Source organism: Oryzias latipes, chromosome 11 (genome assembly GCF_002234675.1).
Source record: "Oryzias latipes chromosome 11, ASM223467v1".
Lineage (NCBI taxonomy): Eukaryota > Metazoa > Chordata > Actinopteri > Beloniformes > Adrianichthyidae > Oryzias > Oryzias latipes.
In genome coordinates, this window is record NC_019869.2 from 14,306,550 (window position 1) to 14,329,955 (window position 23,406).

Below are 23,406 nucleotides of genomic sequence, written 5' to 3' on the forward strand. Positions count from 1 at the left end.
TATAGGAATCCTTTAATTTCCCTTATTACATTATAAAAACCCAATGCCAAAAACAAGAACAAATAGAAAAAAAACTATACACCTAGATCAGATGATGGATGGATGGACTGATGGGTTTTATGAGTGTCCCAAAAAAAGGTAAAAGATATACACACTGATATATAATCACATATCATATATAATCATATACCCTTCCCTAACTATACATAATCAGAGAAGGGATCACAAAATGCAAACAGACCCAATTTGTAAAATATAAATATTTAAAAAATGTATAAAATATTTTGAAGCATGCGAAAAAATAATTTTAAAAGTCCTTTTAAATAACCCTTGTGTGGATAAAAGTGTATTTTTCCACATAAACACATTGGCAGAGTCTAAAACATGACAATAACTGACAACACGGGTAAAAAAAAGAAAAGGTCATATTTATGAAGTGAGCAGTGAAGGTAAAGATTGTTGACATCAAGTCCATAATCGTCCTGTTGTCTATATCTCTGATTATAAAACCTGCTTTTCAGTTCAGACAGCAGGGGGCAGCAGAGATCCTGCGACCACAGCAGCACACACGTGTTTAATCCATTACCAAAATAAATCGATAAGAAGCAGAAAATCCTCACATGCTGTCATTTTCCAGACGCTTTTATACAGAGAGACTTTCACACGATGGACATGATCAATTACAAATGTGTATTTGCATCAATCGCGGGGCGTGCGTGGTGTTACATCAGAGCTGCTCTGTGATGTTGTAACAATCCTATGGCCCTGCCCTATAGCTACAGTAAGCAGCACAAACGTCACGTTCTCCGCTGCCATTTGTGCGCGTCTGCTCCAGATTTCACGTCGTGCGGGGAAGCAAGATTCCACCGGCAGCTGTTGCAAAACTTCCTCATCCTGCGCGTAAACGTGGATCAGATCTTGCCTCCAGCTGATGCGCACGCCCGAGTTTGATGCTGGGAGCCTGCGCGCAGAAACTTGGTTGAAATGGTCCTCCTCCGGTTGAACGTGCATGACTGAGGGCTCGCGTGCAGTCAGGTGGCGGGAAGATGATGAAGCGCGGTCTGTGCGTAATTCTGCTCCACCTGTGACTTATTGACCGTGAGGCGCGCCGCAGCCTCGCGGTCACACTAACTCAGTTTTCGGGCGGGTATAAAGCCAAACACCTTCCCGTCTCCTCTCCACGTGGGAAAGCCTGTCTCCAGTTCTGCCTCCACGACCATCCCCTCTGAAAAACCAACCAACAAACAATGAATTTCGATCAGATCCTCGCGGCCATAGGAGGTTTCGGCAAATACCAGAAGATCTTGTACATATGGATCTGTCTGCCTCAGATCCTGCTCGCCTTCCACATGATGGTGAGCATCTTCACCGGAGCCACGCCGCCACACCAATGCAGGGACAGCTTCAGCACAGGAGCCGGGAATCAGACCCTCAACCTCAGCCTCCCGGACGCCTCCTGCTTCTCCGCGGACGCGCTGCCTCCGGGCAATCGGACAGAGCGCGTCCCGTGTGGCCGCGGATGGGTCTACAGCAGTGAGGTGTTTGAGAGCAGCACCGTCACAGAGGTACACCTCAGATCAGTGCAGGGCGTGCGTTCTTTTCCTGAGTGGAGTCATTAGGGTCAAACAGAGAAACATGGATATAGAATGTACCAGAATGTGTCCATGTGTCACATCAGAGCTCTCAGAAAAAAACTTAGAAGATTGTTTGGGTGAAAATCTGACTCAGACATGAAGACAAACCACGTTTGGTCTCATGTCTGAGGGCGCCTCTTGCTGGCACACAGTCCACCAACAGGCTGACACAGCAACCACAAACCACACAGAGGCTTCAGGCTGCTGGGTTCCTCACACGCCTGCTGCTTTGCTTTCGAACATTATTAGCACTTTAGGTTCATTGTGTGAGGAAGTTTTGGTCTGCTTGTATCTATGTTCATCTGCAGTTGCATGTTTTCTATTTTTACCTTTAAAAGGGATGGCAGAAACAAAGTTTAGTCAGTCTCAACTGTTCTGCATATTTCTTTAGCTGTTTTTCTGCCATTTTTTGTCATTAAAGAAGACTATTTTTTTTCTTTCAAATGCATTATGTGTGTAAACTGTAATCTCTGTTTCATTTATGACCACAAAAAAAAGTCCAGTTTGGAAGCAGGTAGCAGCCAAACAGGAGCAGTTGAGAAATAACAGTAGGTGTGCTTTCCATCCTTCAGTGGGACCTGGTGTGCAACAGAGCCGGACTGAACAGCCTGGGATCGTCGGTTTACATGTCGGGGCTGCTGGTGGGCTCTGTGGTGTTTGGAGCTATGGCTGACAGGTACAGTGCTTAGTCGGGAGCCAGCCTTTGTCTTTGTGTAGACGCTGCACAAGTGCTGCAGTTCTTTGCACCAAAGGAATCGCTGGCAGTTTCCTTTCATGTCTGTAAAGTAGAGCATCTGATACGCAACACCCAGCTAAATTTGTGGGGAGAAGATAAACAGGACTGTCTGACTGAATCTGGTGCTGTAGACAGACTGCGTTTGTGAGGGGTTTAGAGCAGAAAATGCTAACTTTCTAGATTTAAGATCTTTTCTGAGATCCCTTGATGTTAGGCTTCAATAAATAGTCAGAAGAAGTACAAAGCTGTCAGCAGACACTGAAGGTGACCAGAATAAACCATAGAAGATAAACGTGAACAGATGGAACACTGTTTTCTTTCTGATATGAGTGATTTGACCGAGCTGTGTGAGTGTCTGAAGGGTCCATGTGTTTGCTCTGATCCAATACACCACATGGTGCCTCATGATACTGGCAGATCACGTCTGTGCATCCATCCATCCATCCATCCATCCATCCATCCATCCATCCATCCATCCATCCATCCATCCATCCATCCATCCATCCATCCATCCATCCATCTTAAGAACCTGCTGAATCCTTTTAGGAGGTCACAGGGTTGCTGGAGCCTATCCCAGCTACTGTTGGGTGAAGATACTTCTTGGATAGGTCACCAGTCTGTTGCTGGACCACAAGCTCACATGCACACCTTGGGTAAATTTAGAGACACTAAAGAACTTATGAGGCATATATTTGGCTGTCTTTGGTGGCACAGCAAGAAGGCCCCCGGTTCAAGTCCCGGCTGGGGGACCTGAAACAGAACACCAATGGTCCCTCACATCAGTGAGGGTATATTCTATGTGGAGTTTGCATCTTCTCCCCGTGCATGCATGGGTTCTCTCCGGGGACTCCGGCTTCCTCCCCCTGTCCAAGAACATGCTTCATAGGTCAATTGGTTACTCTAAATTGCCCCTAGGCGTGAATGTGAGACTGAATGGGTGTGTGATTTGTGACCCTGGAACAGACTGTCCAGGATGTCCCCTGCCTTTGCCCATGAGTGGCCTTGATAGGCTCCGGCATCCCTGTGACCCTGAAAAGGACAAAACAGGTTCAGAAGATGAATGAGAATTTGTTCTAATCCTGTGGCAGGATTAGAACAAATTACTGTAAGGCTAGAGCGCTAACCACTACACCACAGTGCAGCCCTGCAGCAATTCCTTTAAGTCCCACGCCAATCATCTTCTGATCCATTGTAAAAATTTTCTCAGTGGCCTTTTAATCATGATTGAGAGATAAATTCATGATTCTGCAGTGGAGGTGAAGTTTTCTTCAATATCAAGTTTAAATTAAATATGTGTACAAACAAACAAGTACACAAGGATGAATGTCAAATCCATTCACATTTTAGTTTCCTAAAGTTCAGCCCTCTGAAGTTCAGTTTGATCATTTGCTCCCATCGTGTGTTTTGTCCGCTGTTATGCAATCGGTCGTTTTTACCTTTCAGTAAAATAAACCTGCCATGTCTCAATCCAAATGGAATTTTCCAAGATTGACACATCTGATTTATTTCAATTGGAAACTATTTTATAAAGGTATAGGTCTATTCGATTAACAACTTGCCTCAGATGGATCAATCTGGTTGGATTGTAGGAATTTAAGTTGATTCATCATTACACCCTTATCAGATTTCCTCCTTAAGTGTGGTAAGTGACGACTGCTGTTGGGATTTTAGGCAATAAAAATAAAATTGAATTAAATTGAACTGAATTGAATTAAGTCTGTTAAGAGTCTAAGCACACCTTCAGGCATCTGTTGGGGCAGCAGCATCAGAGTGAGGGACTCAAAGAGGCTGAACAAAACTGATGAAGAGGACCAGCTCTGTTCTCTGGGGGATGAAAACCATCATGGTTAATCCAGATGATCGCCTTCAGAACACAGTAACTCCACAAAAGTGTCTTCAGCCAGAGGCTTCTTCACATCCAAACAGGAAGGCTTAGAAAATGAGTCGGCAACGTCTGACTGATCCTTTGGAGTTGAAGAATGGGGAGAATAGTTGTTCCTTTACTCTAATGAACAGAAGGGTGGTGGTACCCCCGTCCCCCCATCCCCCTGTACACTGTGGCCCAAATGTACATTTCCTGAAGCTTTAAAGGGAATTGAGTCAAATCGAAGGCTGATCTGATTAATGCCAAAAAATGTATTCAGACTCGAAGCAGAAGTGATGAAAACAGAGCCGGGGCGTCTTTGACTGATGGGAAACAGGTGTTTGACAAGGACACACCAACGGAATCCAAAACAGGTGTGGAGGGGCTGAAGGACAGAAAAACGGAAAGAAGACTGGAAACTGACAAAAGCAAAGAGAAGAGCAGATGCTGACTGTGTTTTTTTTTAACTCTGATCTCATGGATGTTCTGACATTTAAGTTTTCCAAACCTTGTGGTCTTCGTCTTTCTCATTAATCAAATGCTGTCTGACTTTACAGTCCAACAGCCATTGTCAGCCCCTGAACTTTAGGCTGATTTCTTCAGAAGTGGACGACATGAAGCTAAACCAGGAGGCAGATGAACCCAGAGCAGCAAGTGGAGGACAAAAACTGGAGCTGCAGGGTAAAGCAAAACAAGAAGAAGTTCAACAAAGATGTCGGCCTGCAGACAGAGCTGACTGGACACACAGCAGCACGAAGCATACGAGGACATGACAGACAGTTCATGACTGACATCCACAGACATTCTTGAAGGTTTATTTCTAAGCGTTGAGTCTTGGCAAACTCCAACCGGTGGGGATCCTCTGGAGGCAGGATCTATACTTACACAGAAAGGCACGGAGGTCAATCATTCAACAAAAGCTCAAACAAAAGCCCACCATGCGGCCTGCTTTCAGTTTTTCGCTCGGTGGAACAGCTCCTCTGAGGATATTTCTGCCTCTGTACAGATTCCGAAGGTAGTCTGAAGGCCCATCTTTTCCTTCACATTGCTTTTATATGCTGTATTTTTATTTTTAGCAAGAAGATTTTATGTGCAAATTTAATGCTACCCGTGATGCTAATTTTTGCCCAGATTTTAGCTTTTTTTATGGAGAGTTTGTGTTCTACTTATATCATTAGTATTTCATTAGTGTCACTGTTTTGATTCAGGTTTTTGCAAATATTTCGATTTTTGAGGTTTCCTTTTTTCCCATTTTTTTTGTTTTATTCGTAATGAGTGATGATAATAGAGACTTTTTATTTTTAATTTCCATTGATCATTGGTATTTTGAATAGTATTTCGGAGTGTTTTTCAAACTACGTTTGTCTGATTTATTGACCTTTCATGCGTTTTGTAGAACGCTGATCTGGGTGAATCTTGTCCAGCTCTGTGGACGATTGTAGGCAGAGAAAAGGGGGAATCAGGCTGTAACAACCTCCTGAACAGATCCTCGCAGGGAACCTGAAATGCTTATAAAGACTCAGAACAAAGTTGAAGCTGATGGAAATCCTCTCTGTGGGACATGAGTCCCAAAGAAACCACTGTGAGACAAAGTACCGTACTATTCTTGTCTTCTGTTAGGATCACAGAGGAATCAAGTCCAGGCACAGATCTATAACTGTTTAAAAAACAAAAAAATAAATACAAAATACAGTTGTAAAATACACCTTTAACTAGACAACCATTGAATTAGGGGAAAACTATTGTAAATATTAAGTAATAAGACTATGCTGTTTAAAGAGAAATAACCTCATCAGCACCCGATGTAAGAATAAATGATTTTATAAAAAGGTTTTGTTAACTGCAAAAACTGTTTCTCATAATATATTATAAGATATCACTCAAAGAAATGAAACATTAGATTTAATTTAAAAAGTATCGTCAACCGGTCCCACAAAACTATTTTGTTTAAATTTGAGAAAGAGTGGATGACTAAAATTTAAAAAACTATCCTGAATATATACTAAAGTACACAGTTATAGTACGTTTACATTGTGCCACTAAAATGTACTCAACATTATTGCGTTGCATTTATTAATAATTATGTTGAATTTACTCATTATTGCATTAAATTTAAAAACAATATAGTGTTGATTTTTTATGCATTTATCTTCTAATCCATTTTTCCCTTTCGGGGTTGCCAGAGTCTACTGTTGGGTCTAAACTAAACCAACAATTCTCAACTATATTTGAGCAGGAAGAAAGGAAATGGACTCACTTTAAATCTTTTCTCGAGAGAGGGAGAGAGCAGACAGGAACACACTCATACAGTTATAAGTGTGCTCTGAGCTTACAAAGGTCTGCCTCCTCGTTTTTATTCAAAATCAGGGTGTTTCCCCAAGTCAAATTCCTCGTTCTGTAAAGTGCGCTGTACAGAATCTGGCAATAAAGCTATTCTGATTCTGATTCTGATACATACAAATGTGTTGGTCTGCTTCTAAAAGGGAGGGGGGGGGCAATGCAGCCCACACAGGTCAAGAAACGAATCAAAATAAATATCTTAAAAGAAACAATTGCTCGTTTGAGATACAGCTTCATTGTTGACCCCTGCGGTTTCAGAGCTCATCTCCTTCAGAGCAAAGGTGATCATCTGTCACCGGGTCAAATGCAGGACAGCTGCGCTGGCTCATGTCCTGCTTTCCTGTGAACCCATTTCGCATAGAAAAGCCATATACACACACAGTCAATATCTCAGAGTAAATATGAGATAACTTATGTACAATTATTCCAACAGCCACTTGTGGGTAAAGGCAGGGGACATCCTGGACAGGTTGCCAATCACAGGGCCACAATCTCACACATAGGGACAATTTACAGTAACCAATGAACCTAGCATGTTTTTGGACAGTGGAAGGAAGCCAGGGTCCCCAGAGAAAACCCACGCATACACAGGGAGAACATGCAAACTCCACATAGAATGGTCCCCCACTGATGTTCTGTTTCAAGTCCCCAGGAAGGACTTGAACCAGGGCCCGCTGCTGTGGGGCAGGACCACTAACCACTGCGCCACCGTGCAGTTGATTTTTTTTAGTTATGTTGATTTTATGAATCATGCTGAACACCATGGAACACCTTTTTGTTCCTTTTACTAAAATCCCCTAAAGTTAACTATACTAAACAATATAATTGTAATGCGCATGCGTCAGATGAACAGAAAGCTTGTTGGCACAAATGTCTTATTTTAAATAGACTAAATTTCTATTAATTGTTCTTAAATGTTACTCAAATTGTTATTGTTATTTAAATGCAATGTAAACTTCAATACCATATGTATTTCCCACTTTTGTATGCATTTCCCACTTCTGGTTTTTTATTTCAACATAAATACTTTACATAAAAAATGCCACAGCTCTTTTTCATTGTCTACTTTGGCTGTAATTGACAAGACTCCAACTGTTTTGAACACATCACTTTACTTGGAGCATGTCACTAACAACACATCTTTTTAAGTAATTACTGCTTTCATTATTATTACCGAATAGTTATTATTCCTACATTTCATGTAAGCTATAAACATTTCGATTTTTGATGTTTCCTTTTTTTTACTTTTTTCTGTTTTGTTCCTAATGAATATATATATATTTTTCCCTCCTGTTAATCCCTTTTTAACTGCATGAAACGCTCAGAAAACTGCATTTATTTCTTTACAGCGATCCATACTTTAATGTTTGGTCAAGGTACAGCTGAGCAAGTGCTCTGAATTCTGCCATGCAGCTTTGCAGTTTCAACATGAGACGAGCGAGAGAAACGTTGTCTGTGACACTGAAGCTACACTTTTGAGGCTCATGCTTGTTCTTTTACTCTGGCAGGTATGGTCGACGGTTCGTCCTCCTGCTGTCCATCGCTCTGCAGACTGTCTTCGGGGTCGCTGTGGCCTTTGCCCCCAACTTCCCGGTCTACGTACTTCTTCGCTTTGCAGTTGGAACAACCATATCGGGAGTCATCATCAATGCTTTTGTTCTTGGTAACCAACACAGCATCGTCCAATATCAACTCTGAGACTTTTAACTTGAACTTACTGTCTTATATCTGTACTGGTGTTTTGGGGTTCATCTTTACTTCACATTTTCTAGATTTATATTCGGGCTGCGCGATATGAGAAAAACTCACGATTTGCAATATTAAAGATTAAATGCGATGATGATATAACTTGCGATAAATGAGCAAATAAAAAAACAATTAAATACATCATTTCCATTTCACTGTGAAAGCTTAATTTAGATAAGAGTCAACATACCTTAAATTATACTTCAAATGACCCTCGTCTACATAGAAGGCAAACATCTAAAATAAAAGGGGTCCATCCGATTGGTCAAAAGCATAAATTAATTTATTTGATTTGTTAAATACTTCAAGCCCCCATAAGATTGTTTTAGCACATAAAGGATTATCATTTATCTCAATTTTCACCATCTTTTGCGATATATGTATTGCACAGCTTGATATCACGATAACAATAAATTTCCGATATATTGTGGAATGCTTTGAGAAACGGTCAGAAGATGATCATGATCAGAGTGGGACTTTAAAGAGTTAAAAATATACAAGTATGAAGAGAACAAAGGGATTGGATGATAGTTGCACACTCTTGTTGCACACATAGTTGCACTCACCTGGCCATTGATAAACACAGCTTGTGTGAAGTTAGCAGGAAATGTTTTGGTTTGATTTAGCTCCGAATGACGGTGTCCATAATATGGAAAAATTGTGACTGAATTTACGTCACACTTGTTTGGTCCAGTTTGATAAATACTGTCTATAGGCGTACCCTACCTTCACCTGGAATAGGCTCCATCAACCCTGTAAATCTCCAAAGGGATTACGTTTAGATGTGATAGATGAATTATTTCAAAGCTTGAGTGCCACTAAAATCTCTTTTGGCCATAATTTGTACTTCCTGTTTGAAACGCCACGGGGGAGGGATCACTCAGTCCAGTTCTCCTATACAGTCAATATGTACAAACATCCCAGGTCTCCTTTACTGCATCAGTAAACTTCTTTTTCTGCTTTTCGTCATATTTGCTTCCTCCAGAGAGTTTAGAATAGTTATTGCAATCATCACATCTGCAGATCAAACCCACCCACAAAGTAAATGAGCTCATTTTGACCTAAATGTACTGCTTAATAAAAACTAAGACAAATTCCCACGAGTAGCGCGTACTGTGAGAGTATTATTCAAGCAGCTGGCATTTTTTTCTTCTTTTCAGAAATGTAATGCTGTTTCTTCAAACCTCTGCCACTCTTTCCTTCACTCAAACCTAAAAGCCAACACCTCACGTGACCCCAGAGCCCGTGATTCCTCTTCTCCCCTCCTGTCCTCCCCCCTCCAAATCCACTGTTTTTCTCCATAAGGTACTGAGTGGACGTGCACCAAAAGGCGCATGCTGGCTGGCATAATCACAGACTACACGTTCGGTCTGGGCTACATGCTCCTGGCGGGAGTGGCGTACCTGATCCGAGACTGGAGAAAACTGCAGCTGGCCATATCCGCCCCAGGGTTCCTGCTTATCTTTTACATTCGGTGAGTGATGCATCAGAGTTCAGGCGAGCGATGGCCTCCTTCACGCTGAAACGATCCCTCCCTCTGTCAGGGTGCTGCCACAGTCCGCCAGGTGGTTGCTGGCCAACGACCGGACAGAGGAGGCCATCGCGCTCCTCCGCAAAGCAGCGCTGGTGAACGGCCGGGTCCTACCTCCAGCTGTGCAGGTGTGGCAGTGTGTTTCCATACATTCAACATACGGAAATCCTGAGATACTTAATGTTTTCCTCTGAACCTTGTTTTGTGTCCCGTCCAGTCCTGCACTTATTGGTAAATCTTGTTCTGTTTTACTAACAGATCTACTATGATTTCTGGGGTAAAACAACTACTTCTCTTGCGTACACCCCTGTGGATGACCAGCTGTAATGCTGCTTTAACCTCTTTATTATACTATTTTAGATCTTATTTTCCATTTGTATTTTTATGGTTTGTAGTTTTATAGTTTTTTTTTACTTTTCCAGCACATTGTCATTTCTAATTTATTTATTCTTTTTAAACTGTAGTAAAAGCTCAAATAATTTGGCCATAAAATGGAACAACAAATTTCTGGTTCTTGATTATTAACAACTGGGTAAACAAATACAATCTTGATAACCGCAGTTGATGTAAGGCTCCTGCTGGGTCAGAGACTTTGTGATGCCTAGCCAGACCTTTGCTGCACCTGCCTTCAGTGGCTGTTTGAGCTCTCTCCATCCTAATCCCTCGGTACGTGATGAGCATGCTCAGACGGGAGGAGGTCAGATAAGTCCCTGGGCTGTTTGGTCTGTTTGTCTGAAGACGTTCTGGGAGGTTAGAGTGGTGTTTGAAGGAAAACGTGTTCCCAGGGGTTGTAATCTTGACAGTTTGTAGGGATGAAGACAACATGATAGAAATTCATCAAAACTGTTGATAATTTTAGGAGATTTTTCTTCAAAGAAAAGGCCAAAGGTGCAGAGCTGTATTCCTCCTGAGCTTTCTGTTGTGTGTCTCTGTGTGTTTGTTTCAGCTCATTTGTGTGCCTATGTGTGTTATTTACTTCTAAAACCACCACAGCTCCTTCTGTTGCCTAAAATTTTCTGTCCTTCATTTGCTAGTTTTGTTTTTTCTGAAAAACTTTTTCGTTTAGTAGAATATAAATTCAGATAACTTTGAGAATTGGATGAAAAAATCCACTATTATTGATAAAAATAATTAAGAAAAGTGGGAAATTCATACAGTGCCCTGTGAAAATATTCGGCCCCCTTGAACTTTTCAACCTTTTGCCAAATTTCAAGCTCAAATTTCAGTCATTTTTGTGAGAAACAATCATGAAGTGGAAGGAAATTTATTGGAAATTTCAAACTATTTTAACATATAAAAACTGAAAATGTGGGCGTGCATAATTATTCAGCCCCCTTAAGTTTCTACTTTTTAGTGCCACCTCTTGCTCTGATTACAGCTGTAAGTCTCTTGGGGTATGTCTCTATCAATTTTGCACATCGAAAGACTGCAATTTTGCACATTCCTCCTTGCAAAACAGGTTGGATGGAGAGTGTTTGTGAACAGCAGTTTTCAGTTCTTTCCACAGATTCTCGATTGAATTCAGGTCTGGACTCTGATTTGGCCATTCTAACACCTGGATATGTTTATTTGTGAACCATTCTATTGTAGATTTTGCTTTATGTTTTGGATCATTGTCTTGTTGGAGGAAAAATGTCCGTACCAGTCTCAGGTCTTTTCCAGACTCCATCAGGTTTTCTTCCAGAATGGTGCTGTATTTGGCTCCAACCATCTTCTCACCAATTCTAACTATCATCCCTGTCCCTGCTGTAAAAAAGCAGACTCAAACTATGATGCTGCCACCACCATGTTTGACAGTGGGGATGGTGTGTTCAGGGTGATGAGCTGTGTTTGTTTTTACGCCAAACTGAACGTTTTGCACTGTTGCCAAAATGTTCGATTTTGGTTTCATCTGACCAGAGCACCTTCTTCCACATGTTTGGTGTGTCTTTCAGGTGGCTTGTGGCAAACTTTAAACAACACTTGTTATGGATATCTTTCAGAAATGACTTTCTTCTTGCCACTCTTCCATAAAGGCCAGATTTGTGCAGTATATACGACTGATTGTTGTCCTATGGACAGACTCTCCCACCTGAGCTGTAGATCTCTGCAGTTCATCCAGAGTGATCATGGGCCTCTTGGCTGCTTCTCTGATCAGTCTTCTCCTTGTTTGAGCGGAAAGTTTAGAGGGACGTCTTTGTAGATTTGCACTGGTCTGATACTCCTTCCATTTCAATATTATCGGTTGCACAGTGCTCCTTGGGATGCTAAAGCTTGGGTAATCTTTTTGTATCCAAATACGGTGTTAAACTTCTCCACAACAGTGTCTCGGACCTGCCTGGTGTGTTCCTTGTTTTTCATGATGCTCTCTTGTGCTTTAAACAGACCTCTGAGACTATCACTGAGCAGGGGTTAAATGGGTTCTGAAGATGGATGGATGGAAGAATTTAAAACAAACTACTTTAAGACAGCCTCTTTTTTCTTTTATTTTAAATGAGAAAATCAGAAAAAAAACCTGAATTGTAAGAAACATAGAAATGTTATGTTGCTAAATATTTGTACTGTTTATATAATTATTAAAATGTAATTTTTCTTTATTTCTTTTTCATTTTCCAGCCTTTATATAATAAATAAGTATCTCAAGGTGAACTTGAGAAACATGAATATCTGTATTTCTCTGTGACGTCAGGTTGAGAAGTGGGAGATTTTAGGCGGATCAAAGCGAAGTCACTCGGCTGTGGATCTGGTCCGGACGCCACAGATGAGAAAGAGGACAGTGATCTTGTTCTACATCTGGTGGGTTGTCCTGTGGGCGTGGTTAAGGTAGATGTGGTGGCTCCGACCCCTCTCACAGTCCTGTTTCCCCCCTCAGGTTTGTAAATGTTCTGGTGTATTACGGGCTCTCCCTTGGTGTATCCAGGCTGGGCACCAACCTCTACATGACCCAGTTTGTCTTTGGGTTGATTGAGATCCCGGCTCGCTCTTTGGTTCTCATCTTCCTGCCCTTCAGCCGCAGACTCAGCCTGAGCGGCTTCCTGGCCGTTGGGGGGCTGGCCTGTTTGCTCATGCTCACCGTCCCTGAAGGTAGGCTGACGGTCTTGAGTGTTCCTGGGATACCTCAGGACTCAAATGTTGGATAACTTTCTCCCTGGTGATTGTAGATCATCCCAATGTCTTGACTGGTCTGGCAATGGTAGGGAAGTTCGGTATTACAGCTTCTTTTGCCATCATCTATGTGTATACAGCTGAGATATTCCCCACTGTGGTAAGGTAGGACCTGTAGCTGTTTCTGTTCACTGTGGACTCCTGTGAAGGCAAAGCCCCCCCCGCCTTATTTGTCCCTGGGATTCCCACAGGCAAACAGGAATAGGTGTTTCCAGCATGTTTGCCAGGATGGGCGGTGTGTTGGCTCCCATCATCAACATGCTGGATAGCCACAGCCCTGCTACGCCCCTCATTATCTTTGGCACTTCGCCACTGCTGGGAGCTCTCCTGGCGCTGGCGCTTCCAGAAACGGCGGACAGACCACTTCCAGACACCCTGGAGGACGCAGAGAACTGGGACGTCAGGTACTCGCACTCTCTGCACATCCTCTTTGTATCCACCTTCCAACCACTTTTGCATTATTAACAGCTTTAAAGTCCAACTCCGATCATCTATTGATCTATTGTCAAAGTGTTTCCAGTGGTCTTTTAATTATGATCAGGCTGTTTAAAGCCAAAATCCCAAAACGTTGGTCATTGTCTAGGACAGTGTTTTTCAACCAGTGTGCCGCGGCACACTAGTGTGCCGTGGGAGATGGCCAAGTGTGCCGTGGGAAATTGCCCTCATTAACTGATCTAAAAACATTTCCCATCTCCAGGATTTTAGCTCTCTGTTCATCCAAACATCCTGATAAAACACTGAGGAGTTAGGAATGTAAAAGATCGTAAAATACCTTTTCTTTGCGTTTATTTTATTTTATTAAAGACATTTTGATAAGAATGACGTACCGCGATTCAGCTGTACCTTCGGCTGTATTTTGGAAAAGTCCCGTGTTGGGGGGGTTAATCACATGTCATCGGTCTGACCAATCAGAAGTGCTTAAAGTCTTCACTTCCTTGTCCCGATTTAGCTCGTAAAGTCGCTCAGTTCTAACAGAAATACCAGCTAAAGCTCGTCTTTAGCGGTGTAGCTTTGCACAGAATCCGGTATCAGACCGTGGAACAAGTGAACAAAACAATGAAGCTCCGAAAACCGATCTTCGGCCGTTTTATGCACTACATTTCCCATGATGCATTGGGTTGTGAGAGTGACAGCGCAAAAGGAGATCTGTTGTTAAACGTCTTGAAACTAACGAACACACAAACTGTTTTTAAATCTTCTAACTTAACTTTTATTGCATCTTTTAGAAAAAAACAGCTGCAGTTTCAAGCTTTTTCTGCAACAATTATCTCAAAAATGCATGTGCAATTGTGGCGGGGCTGTAGATCAATACAGACTATGAGTTTCTCCTTTTTTTTAATTTTTGGATGCTGGTGTGCCGCGGGATTTTTTTTAAGGTTAAAGTGTGCCGTGGCTCAGAAAAAGTTGAAAAACACTGGTCTAGGACATAGTTTCTGCAGAGCAGCAGGAGTTCATTAGAAATTCACCTCTGAGCTGTGGGCTGGACCGTTAGCACGAAGCGACCCCACTCCCCTTTTTCCAATTCCCATAACTGAGAGCTCTCTGTTTACATGCTCTCCCTCTATCTTACAGCCTTCACATCCCAATGTAACATTTCAAAAATTTTGAGCAATATTGGAGCTCTCCATCCGTACAGTTTTGATCCAGGTTCCAGCTTAGACAAGGAAAACAAAGACCCTCATGGATCTATTTGTCTAACAGTGCATGGAGCTTGTAACCTGCCCAATGTAGTTTCTACCAAACAAGTACCAGCTTTTTCAGACGGCATGTTTTCGTCTGTTCCTGATTCCCATTAATTAAAAAAGGAACAATCAGAAATGCAATTTTGGGTTAACTTTCTTTATATATGTCCTCCACCATGAAAAAATGCCACAAGATCATAATAAATTCACCAAAAGCATGATTTTTGTCTGATGAAAATCCATTTTTTTGATTTCTTGACAAGTATTTGTGGCATTTTTCTTGTGAAAGAGAACAAATGTAATAAAAAATCATTTCATTATTGCATTTCTGAGTATTTCTCCTTTTTTATTTCTCCCTGCCCCGTCCAGCGTGCACATCAGCTCAGATGCAGGAACAGAGAAGATGACACATTGCTGCATTCCCCAAACATATTTTAAAAGCATCCAAGGCTGGATTTTGTTGTTTGCCACACGTATTTAAAATTCAACTTAAAGTTAAATCCCAAATGAGTTTTCTGCATTTGGGTTCTCTCTCTGACCGAGTGTGAAGCCTTGCTGTCTGGCACTAACCAGAGAGGGTAAAAATAAAAAGAAGAATAAAATCAGGGGACCTTTTTTATTACTGCCTCAATGAAAATAAGAAGTAATTCATAAAGTTTAGGAGAACCAGGCGGACTGGCTCCCCATGCCGCAGCGGCTCTCTGTCTGACCACCAGGTCGCCTCCCGGGAACCGGTATAGTGATCAGGATCGGTGTTCCCTGCCTTTACGTTGACTAATTTGATTCAGACGGGTACCGCACTGTTGACATCGCACTGTTGCCAGACTTTTGCGCCATGTCCGTTGCTCAAATTGCCCCCCGGGCCTCAGATCGGGTCTTTACCATTGACTTAACATTGAAAGTGGCCACTTCTACCGGCAATGGTGTTCGGTGTGAACACAGCTGAACTGTAACCTGTAACCTTAAACTAAACCCCAGGAGGGTCTGGTACACACATTATTTTTGTCATTCTGCACATCGTTCAAAAGGTGTCCGTTTGAAACCCAAAAGTTGTCACTTTTCACAGTTTCTTTCTCGCGAAAGAGAAACTATTGAGAAAAGAGACTGTCAGGTGGTGTTGTTTTAAAGGGGTGCATTCACTCATGCAAGACGTAGCTTGAAGAAAGGGGGGATGAAGGGTGGGGCTAATTAGCTCAGCACGCCCATGTAGAGGAGTTTTCAGATAAACATGAAATATGGCTGTGACACATTTAGGCTGTGGAATTTTGGTTACAAACTTCAGAATCATAATTAATGTTTTTATTTTTAAAAATTGTCATTGGGGGAATTTAAGCACAAAATGCATTACTGTATAAGAGCTGATTCCAACATTTAGGGTTTCTCTAAAACATTGTTTTTCCTTCAAAATTTTGCATGAAGATGTTAAAATTAAGACTTAGAAAACGGAAATAAAAACTCACATTCTGCTAAATGTGCCACATTAGCTGTTACGTTGGCCAGCAGAATCAAGTGCAATTCAAAAGAATGCTAATTCATGCTAAAGATTCTAGAATAATTGTTAGGACATGTGAACTACTGTAAGCTAAGTTTTTTCAGAAAAAGTGCAATACAGTAGAATGTTAATCTTTTATAAAGTAGCTTAGTGTAATTCTACCAAGCATGAGAATCAAGAACAAAGTACCTTCCAAAGAACTTGAAAACATTTTTGAAGAGCAAAACAATTTCATATCAGAACAGATCTACTTTAATGAAGCAGGAGAAGAAGATAAGAGTAGAGGACAGAACCCCAGTGCACCATACTTTCTCCAGCTTCTAACCTCTAGTAGCCTATTAACAACTAATTGTTATTTATATTAAATTTAACTCAAACATGTTAATAGTAAGTTGAATATTCTCTTAAAGCTAGTCTGGCAGTATGCCTGTCCAAAGAGGAATGTCATACCATGTAAGGCCTTATAGGTAAGCAGGAGGATTTTGAACTTGATTCTAAATTCAACTGGGAGACAGTGAAGTGAAACTAACACAGGAGTGATGTGATCTCTTCTGTTAGTTCCTGCTAACAATCTAGCTGCTGCATTCATTCGCTGGAGACTTCTTAATGAACTTTTATGGCACGCTGCTAACAAACAGTTACAGTAATCCAGTCTGGATGTGAGTTTTTCAGCATCACTTTTAGATAGTATATTTCTGACCTTAGCTATGTTGCGGAGGTGAAAAAAATGCAGTTCTACACGCCTGAGATATGTGAGGCTTAAATAATAAATCCTGGTCAAATACAACCCCTAGGTTTCTAACTGTGGAATTGGGGGCTATACTTACACCATCCAGGGAAACTATCTGAGCAGACAGAGCATCTCTGAGGTTTTTGTGACCTCGTATAATAACCTGTTTTTTTTGGGTTCAGGAGAAGGTAATTAATTGTCATCCAGGCCTTTATGTCTCTGATGCAGGCATTTAGTTTTTCTATATGGTCATTCTGGTCAGGTTTAATTGATAAATACAACTGATCATCCGCATAAAAGTGAAAATTAATCCTCTGTTTTCTGATTATGTTTCCCAAGGGTAGTATGTAAATCATAAACAAGATGGGTCCTAAAACTGAGCCTTGTGGGACTCCGTAGCTAACTCTAGTGCAATGGGAGGACTCTCCATTTATATTACCAAACTGGTACCTCTCAGATAAATAAAATTCAAACCACTGGAGGGCAGATCCTCTGATCCCCATGTCATGCTGTAATCCTGTAAGTAAAATACTGTGGTCGATAGTATCAAAGGCTGCACTGTGGTCTAACAGGACCAGAATAGAGAGTAGTCCCTTTACTGAGGCCAATAACAAGTAATTATTAGAGACCTGTTATCAAAAGACCACTGGGAGTGATATCATAGGAGTGGGACTTTCAATTCACTATAAATGTAACCTGAGCCATTTAAATGTTTTCATTTGACTAAAACATTTTTGTTGAGCATGGTGGTGGGAAGCTGATGGCATGGGCTCAATTTGCAGTGGAATTCTGTTGTGTGTAAACTTAAACAAGCCCTCTCTTATTTAAGTTTTTACTCATATTTGTGTAATATTTCGATCAATCATTTATTTTAAGTCTCAAAATGCTTTTATTTCATTTTTCCGTTGTTGTTCTTCGGATTTTATTTAGTGCCTTTATTTACTCAAATGTGAAAAAAATGCCCCCCCCCCCCCCCCCCCCCCCCCCCCCAACACCGACACCACCCAACCCAGCCAGAAACCCAGAAAACCTCCAAACAAATCAGATTGAGTGGATTGGAGGATCGCCTCTGCTTCCTGGTGCTTTCAGTGACCATAAATCTTTGTGTAGCTTCAACAGTTTCTGTCTCCCGCAGGTCTGCTCCCGTTGAGGAGATCTCTCAGATGTGTGATGAAGTTGGCCCGTTACCAAGCAGCACGGAGAAGAAGGAGCTGCTTCCTCTAGCGACCCTGACTTAACCGGGTGTGAAAGGACACAAATGCTTTATTATCCGGCCGACATTCAGTAAACAGTGGTTACCCTTACACTCTTTATGCAATTCCATGTCAGGATGTGAGAGTGAGCTCTATGCAAGGAAGCCAAACAAGTTCAGCACAAGGTGTTCATGCACGGCTGCACAAAGCAGGCATTCACTCCACCTGCCGTGCAGGCCATAAGAGGCCTACTGTTGTAGCAGATTTAGGTCCCAACCAGCATTCAGGAATAGCTCTTTTGCAATTTTTGCCAACCTTTCGTAACTTTGTACCTTTCACCTAATTTTCTAACATGTTGATAAACAAAAAGTGCTGGAAAAAGTATTCAATCTGGAGATTTTTCAGATATAAAACCTTTTAATGAGCAGCAGCAGAACTGCATCTTCCTCTCAAATGTGGTTTAAAAACTCAATGCTGACCAAGGATCTTCTGCATTTTTTACAAACAACTGCATCTTCTTTCTGTGGTTATATTTTAATGTTGCTTTGATGGAAGTGGCAGCCGTGTAGACTCTTTTGTTTAGTAAAGGTTAAATGCACGCATTTACGTCTCGTGTATCTCTGTCTTAACTTAGCGGTTGGCTGTCATTTAAGAAAATGATGGAACCTTCTCTTAATTTTGACCTTAGACATCTTTTCTTCTCTAACTGATTAGTAAATGGTGATTTGTAGAGACTTTAGGGGTTTAAGAAGGAGACTTCTCGGCTTCAGAGGCACCTCAGATCTATGCAGCTGCTCGGCCAAAACCTTCTTCAAGTCTGTTTTTTTACAGCAGGAAAGGTCTGGAGCCCTTCGCAGACTTCCAGTGTTAAAACCCACAGCATGAAAGCATGTCCTATAGCTGCATATGTTCATGTAACCAGAGATACCAATGCAATGATAACTTTTGATATTTTTTTTTATTCAGGCGATTGTCTTCCAGTCTATTTAAATGCATCAATTTTTTAAAGAACAAGTTGAAACATGTCGACGTGTGACAGTGTAGTGAAGGCTGGAGTGCCTTTGTGTTTCCTGCAATAAACTTATGTGATCAAAAGGGTTTTTCTCGTGTTTTTAGGTAAAGCAGCAGCGTGAAACATTATCAGACTGTTTCATTGAAAGCACTCTAAACATGTCTCTCAAACTCAGGCACTCAAAGTGGCTTTATGTGATTTTACATGAACTAAAGATGGCGTTTATGACAGAGTGACGTATGTTGCATCCGTGGTGACACCGCAGTTGTTGTCCTTCATGGACATGAGGATGTAGCCGTCATTGCCCCAGTAAGTGGACCAGGAGTTCTTGATTAACCAGTAGGGCTCTCCGTTCAAGGTGCCATATCCCACGGCGAGCACAGCGTGGTCCAGGTCGTCTGTGGTGTTACCTGAAGGGAGAGGAGCGTTGACGCAGGGGAGAGGGCAGGTGTTTCAGCAGGAAGGGGGCACTCACCACAGGCAGGCTCATAGTAGACACCGTAACCGTAGAAGACAAAGGAGCGGTGCGAAGCGTCGATGCTGACCGCCACCGGCCCGTTTTTGAAGAGAGCCAGCTTCAGGGCCTCCGCGTCCCCTGATGTGACGTTGGTGTAGCTCTTGATGGGTGCAACCAGCTCTGATGAGTTCATGTGGCAGAAACCATTCTGTTCAGGGAAAAGAACAAAGAAATATGATTTATATGCCCACTTTGAAGAAACAAGTGTGTTTTGAACTTTATTTGATGCAACAAACAAAAGTCTTAGATGATGCTACATTCTGCAGATGGTTAGTATTCAATTTTGAGTTTATTTAAAAAAATGTAATAATTAGATTTATTGAAACAGAATATTCCAAATTCTGCAGAAAAAGTTGGTATTTATCTTATTTAGTGCCAAAAGCTGCTGAACAAGTTAGTATTTAACTTTGAGCTTATGTAAAAATAAAGATCTATTCTTATGCTTGGTTCTGCCGTAATATTTAACTTAGAGTTAAGATCAGATTTTTATCCTAAAATCAACAAAACTAGTTTGCCTTAAAGTCCGAGTTTAAAAAAGAAATCTGATTTGTATGCCACAAACTGCAGAATAAGACAGCATTTCAGTTTGAGAGTATGTAAAAAGCAAAAAAAAAATCTGATTTCCATGCTAAATTCTACATTAAAAGGTTAGTATTTAACTTCATATGTTTTTATATGTTTATGTAATAAGAATAATATCGGATTTTTATGCTAAATTCTGCAGAAAAGGTTTAACTTTAAGCATATAAAAAAACAACAGAAAAATCTTATTTGATGCCAAAAACTTTAAGTAAAAAAAAAAAAGTTAAAAAAAAGTTCTTGCTTTGACCAAACAGTAAAACTGTACAAAAGCTTAAAACAGATGTTTTTTGAGACACATCTGGTTGATTGTAAGTAAAAATTCCTTACTGTGACTGTAACTATATTTACAGTTTCACAGCTCTGATGGAAGAATGTCTGCAGAGGCCTTAGCTGGCTGGAGAGCACAGCTGAACTCACATTTCACAGCAACACGCCATTCCAGCGGTTCTCTTTAACCAATTGAGGCGCCGGTGCTAACATTTTAATGCAGGTTTGCGGTCAAAAACCTTCACCATCGCGTCACATTTCAACTTTTCTTGAATACCCTCCGAATTACTCACCATTCCCATGTAGGAGCCGTAGGTTTCCGTGGTGGCGATGCCGCCGTGTTTCATGATCCACTCGTACGCTCTCCACTCCTCCCCGCCGTCACAGCCGTTGTTGCCAAAGCCCCAGGAACAGTCGACCAGCATCTGCTGGGACAGAACCTGCAGGGAGCCGGTCTGGAGGACAAAACAGAACGTTCACGCCAGAATCACAAAGTGTCCCCAGTCACAGCGGCATCAGTTTACGCAGAGCTCTTTGACTTCAGGGTTGAAGCTCGTCTGAAAACAAGAGAAACTTAATATTTTAAGCAATTTACAAAGTCACCACAAGGTGGCTTAGTAGAAAAACCGTTCAAACCTTTAGACTAACCACCCAAATGACCCTTTTGAGAAGTTTTTTTTGCTGCAGAACCATCCTGAAATGAGTATTCATAGTTATTTAATCAAACAAGTCCCAATTCTAGGACGTAGTTTCTGCAGAGCGGCAGTAGTTCATTAGACATTGACCTCTGTGTTGTGGGCAGGACCGTTGGACTGGAGCAGCTCCAGGCCCACTTCCTCTCCCAGTTGCTGGGAGCTCTTTGTGTACACTCTTTCCCACTAGCTTACAGCCCCTCACATCCATGATCTAACATTGGCGGTGCAACAAAAACATAATGAAAAAAAAATATATATAATGATAATGAAGCTATCCAGGCGTACAGTTTGGATCTAGATTCCAGCTCAGACGAGGAAAACAAAGATGTATAACAAATTTTGAGTTTTGTGTGCTCCTGATTCACAACAATTTGAATACATAGGTATCGTCTTTTTTGAACTATAAGGTGAACTTAAAGCCTTGTTAATAAAGTTAATAAAGTCTGACTGACGACTTATCTCTGACCCTTTACATATGCTTTACATGTCGGTGTGCCTTATGACATAAGTTTGAAAATAGACCATTCTTTTATAATCCAGTGCACCCTATAGTGTGGAAAATACAGAAATGCAATTTTAAGCTGAATTTTCTTAACATTTGTGTCCCTCACCAGAAAATTGCTACAAGAATGTGTTCAAAACACAATTTTAATTGGAGTGATTGTGTAAGAACCCGATAAAGAAGAAGAGATGTTGGTTTCTAATGGCTGCTTTGGAAACAGCTGTCATCACTAGTAAATCTGAAGTGACCCCCTCCTGGGGAGAGAGGCTCTGTTTGTGAACCCGCCTGCTGGGAGGGGAGGAGGGCTGTCACAGATTTGCGCAGGTCGCTTCCTGCTGCGGCGCTGCGTCCTGGCAGAGGCACAAAGACGAGCTGCCAGGGGCCTCGGAGCAAATCTCCCCCAGACGGCACTGATTCCGGCCGAGCTCTTATGCAGCCGGAGGATTATTCCCAATGACCCAAAGCTACCGTTCAAAGGCTTTATTAACTGCAGCCTTTTTGCCTTTTAGCTGCTCTAATGTTCAACCTTTGACAAACATTTTTAATATTTTACCCCAAAAGGAACTTCTAAAAACAACTAATTGATGGATAATTACACAAAATCCAAATAAAAACAGTTTCCTCTTAACCTCAGCGGTGTTCTCTGGACTGCAGCCTATCAACGATCCCGCCGCTGAGCAGAAAAAAGAACATAATCGAGACCTGAGTGTGTGTGAAGGAGTCAAAGAATTCGGTCACTTCCACAGGGTGCCATCAGATCCCATAATAAACCATCCCTATGTTTGGATCGCGTTGCTAAGCAACGCAGGAGAAAGAATGTCTTTGAGCTCTGCCCTCTTTGTGATGGAGGCAAGCCGAAACCGAATTTCATCCAACTTCAGGTTGAAGTTCTACAAAGAGGGAATTCTTTATGAATGAAGTTAAATATGTTTCCTCATTAACTGATTCATTAAATACGACAATTTGAACGTCAGTTTTCTCCCTTTGACATCATCAGTACTGGGATTTGCTGCAGAACCTCATTTCTAAAGCAGCAGCATCGTCTCTGAGATTGTTCTGAAAAACTCTGGATGTAAAAAACAGACGGAGCACAACTGCAGGGGAACCAAATCCAACCATCACACATGGGGCCCTATCCCTGAACATCTGCACTTTTAAAGAGAGGTGTGAGCGGCCCCATCCATCCCAAAACCATGGCTTTTGATCCTCACCTTCAGGAAGAGAGCGCCCTCTATTGCTCCAGTGGTGGCAAAGCTCCAGCAGGAGCCGCAGATGGCCTGGTCCTTCACTGGGGTCACGGCGCCTGAGGGCCAAAGCACATTTAACAGCGGTTCATCCTGTAAATGATTCACTCTGAAGGCAGCTTCTCGTTTAAATGTTTCAAAGGGCTTAACCAGCACAGAAACAACAGCAGGCAGAAGTTCCTGTTTCTGAGCTGACTGATGGGGAGAAAAACCACGAGACTGAAGGTTTAGTTACAGTCAGCAGAAATGGAAAAAAAGATGCTTGCCGGGTGAGACTCAAACGTATCTTGAAGATGTTCGAGGATGATGTTGCTTAATTCACAGAAATCAGGAAACGTGGATGTAAACTGTACCCTATTGCAGTTCACCTTTCACGGTTTCGCTGTTTTTCAGATTTTTTTTGGGTGTAATCTTGCATGTTCTTTTCTTTTTTAACACTGCATTGTGTTCTGCTTCCTGATTGGCTGTTGACCTCAATCAATCTCCTGTTGTGTC

The 23,406-nt window shown here is 41.7% G+C and overlaps 2 protein-coding genes across 2 annotated transcripts in view; one reads left to right on the plus strand and one right to left on the minus strand.

Annotated features, from left to right (window-relative positions):
• Positions 1–19,187, plus strand: LOC101165571 (solute carrier family 22 member 13). Its single transcript, XM_011480895.3, has 10 exons — positions 1–1,565; positions 2,207–2,310; positions 8,083–8,237; positions 9,626–9,794; positions 9,865–9,979; positions 12,520–12,626; positions 12,703–12,914; positions 12,992–13,100; positions 13,187–13,399; positions 18,035–19,187. The coding sequence occupies exons 1-10, from the start codon at positions 1,248–1,250 to the stop codon at positions 18,135–18,137; spliced, it is 1,605 nt and encodes a 534-aa protein (XP_011479197.1). The 5' UTR covers positions 1–1,247; the 3' UTR covers positions 18,138–19,187.
• The window catches only part of LOC101165821 (digestive cysteine proteinase 1), a 9,411-nt gene continuing 5,036 nt past the window's right edge, over positions 19,032–23,406 (minus strand). Inside the window, exons 8-11 of the mRNA XM_004073875.4 lie at positions 22,879–22,970; positions 20,764–20,925; positions 19,580–19,769; positions 19,032–19,514 (exon numbers count right to left, since the gene is read on the minus strand). Coding sequence (XP_004073923.1) covers positions 19,327–19,514; positions 19,580–19,769; positions 20,764–20,925; positions 22,879–22,970 — 632 coding nt within the window. The 3' untranslated portion in view covers positions 19,032–19,326. The remainder of the gene's footprint in view (positions 19,515–19,579; positions 19,770–20,763; positions 20,926–22,878; positions 22,971–23,406) is intronic.